Consider the following 7,779-nt stretch of genomic DNA (forward strand, 5'->3'; position numbering starts at 1 on the left):
AGCCCGGAGGGAGAAGCCCTGCAGCCATAAGGAGATTTGAGTTCAATTCGTGTTGCTGCCCAAGGCCTCCTTGGTGGCCTGCAGGAACTCGCGGCACATGGAGCTGTCTCAGCTGCAATGTGGAGATAACGCACGGCCTGGCCTTGGGGGGAATAAATCAGCAGTTTCTTGTGATGGGGTGAGGTGCCATAGCGAGGGATACCCCAAATCATCCCGTCGTGCTCCTGCTCCCTCCTCTGCCCTTTCCAGCAGGCAGGGGTTAGGCTGTCACTGGTTCCTTGCATGGGTGGCTGCAGAGGGCCTTGTGGCCAACGTCCTTTTCCTTGCGGGGTGAGGTGAGGTGTGTGCAAGCTGTGGAGCGGGCAGGGGTGGAGGCTGTGGGGTCAAGAGGCTGCTCGGTGCCCTCCTGCGTGGCTGGGGGGCTGTGGTGCGGGGCGGGGGTGAACGCTGTGTGTCTGGAGCCATCAGACAAGGGAAGTGTCACGTGGACTGGCTTGAGTTCATGCATCGTTCTTCCAGTGGTGGAGAAATCAAGGCTGGCTGTAATGAGTGAAGTTAGCATCAGTTTGTGTGTGGTGAGATGGCAAGACATTCTTAAAATTACTGTGACTTCAAAACCATCCTTGGTTGGTTTTCACAGCCCGGTGCTTCTCACGTGCTTGTGGCACAGTTTGCTGTGCCACAGTGTTGTTGCCATGTGTGCCATGGCTTCTTCCCATCTGTGATGGTGAGATAACCAGAGTCATCTGGGCCGATACCTTACCAAGGCAGGATGGGCAGATGGGCTTTTTACTTTAAGTGGGAAGAAATGCAGTATTGGAACAGCAAAAGGTCATAGAGAGGTATTCGTGGTAAGGGCTATTGCCTGCTTTTATGTTGAGTGCTTTTTGGACAGCTGTTTTAAGGAAGCCTTTGAACACCTTTTAGGTGGATTTGCTGCAAACGGCATTTTGAGAGGGTTTGCTGTTTTTTGTTGTTTGGGGTTTTTAAATCCACGTGTCCGTGGGTAGGTTGCTGTTTTGGCTGAGAGTAAAATTTTCTTTTACCGAATTGTCTGCTTGTTCCTTGTCTGTGGGCAGGGCTCCCTGTGTTTGTATGGTTTAGGATGGAGTTATGCAGTCACTCACAAAGTGTGAAGCAGCCGCCAGGATGGGCGGTTGGACCCTCACCCCAGTTCTGCTGCTGGCTGCAGTGGGCTCCTCATGGCCAGCCCAGGGCCCCGGGAATGTTCCCTGGAGCTCGGTCGCTTTGTTGGTCTCCAGTGAAGGGGGCGATGAGGGAGGAAGCAGGTGCAGTGCTTTTTCCTTTCTCCTTTGGAATAAGACGCCATCAAGGCAATGAAGAACAGGGGGGTGCTGGTCTGGGTGCGCCTCCCAGTGCTACTCAGGACGTAACCTTCACGACCCCAGAGCTCTGATGCTGCTCTGGGCAGCACACTGTGCTGGTGGCGCTGTCCTCCTACATCCCCTGGGGCTGGGGCGGTTTAGAAGGGCCACAACTTCCAATCTCTTTTCTGTCCTAAGCCTCTGTGCAGTCTTGGCCAACTATGCTATGGCAGAACCCACAGGGCCTCAAAAACTTAATCCACCTGCCCCAGCTCGTGTGACATGAGGTGCCTACGCTGTGTGCTTGTGTCTTTCATGTTTCCTCTTTAAATTTGAATAGTCCGTGAATTCTCCTCTAGGAACTGCCCTGGGACACCAGGCTGGAGCTCAGGGCGCAACGCGAGGCTGCAGGTGTCCATCTCCGTGTGCCCTTGTGACTTGATGTGGCTCCAGAGCTGTCGGCGAGAGGGAGGTAAGGGTTGAATCCCCTGGCGAGGAAGGTCTTCCACCCCCTGAGCTGGTTGTGTAATCCCTTGTTTTTCGGGATGCTGAGGTTGTGTAGCAAAGCCATGTGCTTTGCAGAGAGAGCTGCAGGTCTGTAGTTTGTTGGCATTGGTCAAAGACAACTACAGCAGAAGTGGAGCTTGTGTCTCCGAGACATGGTCGTGTTTTCAGAGCAATATCTGAGTTCATCACTCTGGTACAGTCATTAACCACCAGGTACCCTGTGTGGATGTGGCACTTCAGGACATGGAGTAGTGGGCAGGGTGGTGTTAGGTTGATGGACTTGAGCTTAGAGGTCTCTTCCAACCTTAACGGTTCTGTGATGCTGCCCACCACGTGTGAGCTCCTTCCTGGGATTTTTACAAAAGGCTCTGGAGTTTATAGGTATCTCTGACTTACAAGAGTTGTTGCTTTCTTTCATCCCACCTGCTATTGCACTGAAGCATCTACAGATCCCTGGCTATTTTTGATTGATGCTCCTCATAAGAAATCAGTGGGTTTAGATTTAATTTCTGCAACACTTCAGGACTAATTATACGATAACCTGATGCCAAAATTCCTTGGGTTTGGCTCCTGCAGTGATTCCACTCTGGGTGTGGATCCTGTCTTCACTGTGGACAATGAGCACCTCCTGCACTGCTAGATCACCTGCATTCACTGCACAGCCTGTGAAAACGAGAGCAGGGTGACAGCTTGATCGGGTGTGAGCTCTGGGAGCTGTGACTGAGGAATCTTGGAAAGAGTCAAGTCCAAGTCAAATTCCATGTCCCAGCCTGGGCCTCCTCACAGTTCATCTCCTCTGACACAAGTAGTTACTTGTGCTTTTAGGGTTTTTTAGTCTCTAGGTTTGTGATTTTTTAAAAGAAAGATCTTCATAGATGGTCCATTCATTATTCTGAACGTTGCTGCATCTAATAATTACTCTTTTGTAGCCAATTTCAGTAACCTACTGTATTGTCCTTACCGTTGTCTTTAATTTTATAAAAATATTGATTAATGTGGATAATACTACCAATAATGAAAAATCTGTGGAGAGCTGTTTCATATCTGTAATTCAAGAGGTGTGAGTTCACCTTTAGAATCGACATATTTGTTTTACACACTGCTGTTATGGCACCTCCCACTCCCCAGTGACCTGAGCAGTCCAGGGTCTGTCCTCCCCCACCAAGGCTGTCACCGCCCAGCACTGGGACAGTTGCTCTGCTTTTCACCGAGGAGCCCCACAGCGCTTTGCGAGACCTCGTACGTGAGGCCCCATCGCAGCACTCGCAGGAAATGGACATTTTGCCACATGCATTTGGTTTTATTTCAGCCTGGAGCACCTGCAGACAGGCACGGCAGGGGGAGGACAGACCAACCAAAAACAAGGTGTAAAGGCAGGGCCCAGACAACACAGAACAAGGTAGAAGATTCTCATGTACCGAAGATATTAAATTGCTTTCTGAATTACCCCACATTGAGCCAGAGTCGTTGAACACCAAACACAGACTACTGCCAGCTTAGTGAAAAGAATTTATTAGAAACTGTTAAGCACTACACAAAACTAGCTTGATTTTAGAGTATTTTTTCAGTAGACAGCACTCCAGCCTTATGCTACAACCACCACGGTGTGGACCTGGGACAGCCACTGTGCTCCCAAGCCACCTCTTTAGGCTGAGGCCTTCGAGCAGCGCGCACAGGGAGACAGCGGAAGAGTGCAAGGAAAACCCTTTCCCTTTGCATAACTTCGCGGAAGGCGTACGTACACAGCGTCACACTTGTTTTCCTCAAGGCAATTTGGGTCGAAGGAATTACCGATACCTGAGAGGCAGCGAGGGGGTTCAGCGTCCCCATGCCTCGGCCTTCAGTGCTAGTGCAGGTTGGGACTTTCAGTACAAGGAGTTTCAATAAATAGAAATACAGCTTTCATACTATTTTAGCAAAAACAGGACTAGGCGGTTAAGGTACACCCCTTCTGGGGCAGTCACACCAGAGACCTTACTGCTTTTCAGGAAAAATAGAAATCATCTATGTATTAAGGCAATGCATTTTTAAAAAAGTCAACATAGAAACTGTAATGAACCTAATTTTCTGATGAGTTCTGAAGTATTTCATCATAAAAAATAAAGCTACTCACAGGCTGCTCTATCCAATATTCGTCATTACGTCTTGCCATACAGTGGAGCATCACTATCGTCACCACCCAGCAATGTGGCAGCAAGTGACACCAATCCTCCAGCCAGGGGCTGCAAATCAGGACATCACTGACCCTCCCCTCGCCCAGGTTAAATCCTCCATGGGTCCTGCCCACCCAATTTCCACCTCTAAAAGGAAAAAAAAAAAAAAACCTCAAACCCACAAAGCATTTATCTGGCTCCTGAAAGGAGCACTATAGCAAGGCTCAACTGTATAAAGATACAAAAAGTCATTACAGTCCAAGAATTCAGAGCAGGATAGTGTAATAAAAAGAAGTACGCATGGCGTGATAAACCAGGATAGACATAGCAATTTGCTACAACATTGTTCAGAAAGCGTCACCCATCTTAGCTTAAAATAGTTCAAGAGATCATACAAACTGCTACCACACTGTAAACCCGAGTATTTTGAAAAAGCTAAAACCTGGCTTGACTGTAGAAAACTTAACGTATCCAATTTACATAGTATTCTTCTTTAGGCACACAGAAATAAATACAGACAGGCAAATGCTTCAGAGTGCAGAAAGCTAACGTTAAAACCGAGTGACCAACCGTCGTGACAAACACCACATCTTTTACACGGGTACCTCTACATAACCAACGTGTGCACGGGGTGAATATCCCCTATGTCATCCTCAGGCTTCTGCAAAGGCTGCTTACAGGCTAAGACAGTGGTGTCCACCAAGAACAGTTCATTGGGGAACCCCTGGCTTTCTCCTGCTCCTTCCTGTCCAAATGGTTCACTGGCACTTGTGGGCCATGAGACCTCTGGCTGGAGCAGCAGCCAGGCTGAGCCAGCACCCAGGGCTGTTACTGCGTGAGATTTTAACAGTAAGGGAATGAACAGATTTATTTCAGTGTAAATCTCAGAGCACAGCTCCCCCTCCGCTCAAATCTGCAGGACCCCAAGCTGTTCTTTCCCTAAGGAGCTCATAGTGATCTGTGTTTCTGCACCCCTCCCCTGCTGCTACCTCAGTAAAACTGGTTTTATCTTAGGTGTAAGCATTGCCCTCGCACCTTCAGTGATCCCACATTTGCTTTTAAAATGCTGGTGGTACCTCTCTACATAAAAGGGCTCAGGGAAGTGGAAAAGCTGTTGCACCTGGCACCAGGTTGCACACATTCAGTGATCCCAGGCTGGTGACTGATCCTAAGGAAGAGCAGCACTATCTGCAGCTGAAATTGGCACAACTGGCAGTCTCTGATGAGCTGAGAGCCCAGGAACAGATTCCAGCTTTCTTAATTTTACTTGAGGAAGAAACTGATTCCTGTTTCTGAACACCCAGCTCTTGCTGACCGATTCCCTACGGGTTAAGGGCAGGGTGAGACTGGAACCGAGGCTGTCGGTGTGTGGTGACCCAGGGCTTTCAGCACAATGAAAGTTACTCAAATTCAGCCCACTATCTTTAAACAAATTGAAAAACATCACAAACAAAACCAAGCAGCATAATTTTTATTTGGTGTTACAACAGACATGCAGCACCCATGGCTCTGGGCACTGCATTTCACCGTTTATGATTTCTCTCCTTAAAATCCAAACAGCTCCTCTGTTCAGACAACTCCATGTGCTTTTTTATATACACATTGTGACCCCTGCATTCAGTCTGTCCAGTTAACGCTAGAAATATCTGTCAAGGCAATACATTATTTTATCTTTCCTATAATTAGGGAGAAATCAAAAGAAAAAAAATTACTTTAATCTGACCGATTATATGCACTGTACATACCTGCTCCAAACCCACGTACTCAGACAGAAGTTTCTAATTTAACGCACTCTGTTACTCAAGTCAAAACGCTGTACATCTAAGTATCCACACAATCGTACATTCCTAACGATTCTTCTTTACACCTTATTTCTCTTAGACATCTGTTTTTTTTAAAAAGGAATAAAGAAGTTGCCCTGTAGATCTGTATTTCTTTAGAACAAAACATTATATACTACATTGAAAAATAATTTTATCAAAACCAGATTTAAATCACTGTCATGTACTATTTTCAGTTAACGGTACATGTTGAAATTGCACTTTGCAGAAAGAATAAAATTAAAAACTGAAAACGTGTTCTATTTCTTCTCACAGGAGACCGCCTCTTCGGGATTTTTCTTCCGTGAATGTTTGTATTTGTCTACGTACGCTTTCACTAGGTTTGCCACTTTCGCAGAATTGACTTCTCCGCTCTTGCTATGGCAAACCTACAAGTTTTAAAGAAAAAAATTAAGTGTTTGAAGCATTTCTGTCTGTTTGCCACCGTTCCATCCGTTATTGATGTATTCTCCCAACACCCCAGGTTTCTCCATCTCAGCCAGAACAACTTCGGAAACTCCTAATGCTCCCCGTTCACGTCATTCACACAGTGAATTATGCTCTGAGGAGCCGAGAAAGCTCTTGTGGATAGAGAAAGGCAAAGGTATTTTCCTTTTCCATGTTTCCCTTCTCAGCAACTACCAGTTGTTCCTACAAGATGAACAAATCCACCCCAAACCCTACCTGAGTTGAAATGCATCATTTCAGATTACTACACAACTTACTTTATCTACGGCTTTCCGCACAATCTCTTTATATTCTTCCTTAGTGATGTCTTTATTTTGGTAGAAAGGTTTAATAGCCAGTTTGACCTCTTGTGCTGCCTTTTCTTGAATTAACAATTTCTGGTGAAAAAACAGACTTGAGAGTTATTTTTCACTGAGGACACAGTTTATCAATCACAAATTAAAACTTCACAGAAAAAGTTACTAGAGAGGACCAGAGACCCACGCTCCCCTCAACCACAGCTCAGCTTCCCCAAGAGCTGCCTGCATTTTTACCATGAACAGAACCTTGTTGCACAGTAATTAAAGTAATAATAATGAATTAGTATTCATAATAGTGCTGCTTTAAAGACTACATTAAAAGAGTCAGCTTGCTTGTTTACATCCTACAGCGACCCCAAAACTATCACATACCCGATGGTATCAAGTACATTACACAGCATGGGTACTGCCATTGTTTGCTACTTTTTAGTATATCAACATTTATATATATAATATATAAAATTTATAGATGTATTTTATATATAAATATATAAAACAGTGTATATATAAATATACTCTGAACTTGCCTGGTCCTTCTTCGAGCTATCTGCACTGGCTTCCACTGTTACACTCGCTTTGCTCTCTCCCAGTTTTACAGCTGTGTTAGAGCTTTTGGCGTGACTTGACGACGTTGCATTACCCAAACTTGGTCCCTGAACTGTTCCCATGTTTCCCAGGGCTGCTGCTGGAGCAGGCAAGGCTGGAGCACTCATGTTGTTACTGACATGAGCAGCATTCGGAACACTCTGTTTCAAAAAGTTATCAGTAGTTAATGGGTTATCCTTCAGGATGACAATGTGCCTTTCAAGAAGTCTCAGCAGCTACAGAAACAGCATTAACACCACATGCTTTAGTTCATTGGCTAATTTCCTCACTGTCCATTACTATGGAAGGTACATACATTGGATCAGATCTACTCAAAGGGGGAAAAAAACAAAGCTTGAAAAGCAGCAGAGCATCCTCCATGTCACCACTGTGGCTGCCAGATTCCTGTTCTGATCCCAGTGACAAAGCAAACGGAGTCTCCTGCAAACAGGCACGCAGGGCGTTAGCACAAGGGGAAGAAGGGAGCTTATGGCTGCAGAACCTCTCAGCTTGCCACAGGAGAGGATGGGAAGCCTGTTTTGTAAATCAGATTAACATTTTTTTAAAAAATCAGCACCTAAACATACATAAAGAAGTTACATTAAACAACACTTGCATTCCT

General features: G+C 45.8%; 1 protein-coding gene across 1 annotated transcript in view; it reads right to left on the minus strand.

The window, feature by feature from the left end:
* Positions 1-6,065: 6,065 nt before the first annotated feature.
* SCAF11 (SR-related CTD-associated factor 11) overlaps positions 6,066-7,779 on the minus strand; it is a 28,458-nt gene continuing 26,744 nt past the window's right edge. Inside the window, exons 12-14 of the mRNA XM_010190626.1 lie at positions 7,148-7,318; positions 6,531-6,650; positions 6,066-6,194 (exon numbers count right to left, since the gene is read on the minus strand). Of these exons, the coding sequence (XP_010188928.1) occupies positions 6,066-6,194; positions 6,531-6,650; positions 7,148-7,318 (420 nt within the window). The remainder of the gene's footprint in view (positions 6,195-6,530; positions 6,651-7,147; positions 7,319-7,779) is intronic.

The sequence above is a fragment of the Mesitornis unicolor genome, unplaced genomic scaffold (genome assembly GCF_000695765.1).
Source record: "Mesitornis unicolor isolate BGI_N332 unplaced genomic scaffold, ASM69576v1 scaffold23900, whole genome shotgun sequence".
In the NCBI taxonomy this organism is placed as follows: domain Eukaryota; kingdom Metazoa; phylum Chordata; class Aves; order Mesitornithiformes; family Mesitornithidae; genus Mesitornis; species Mesitornis unicolor.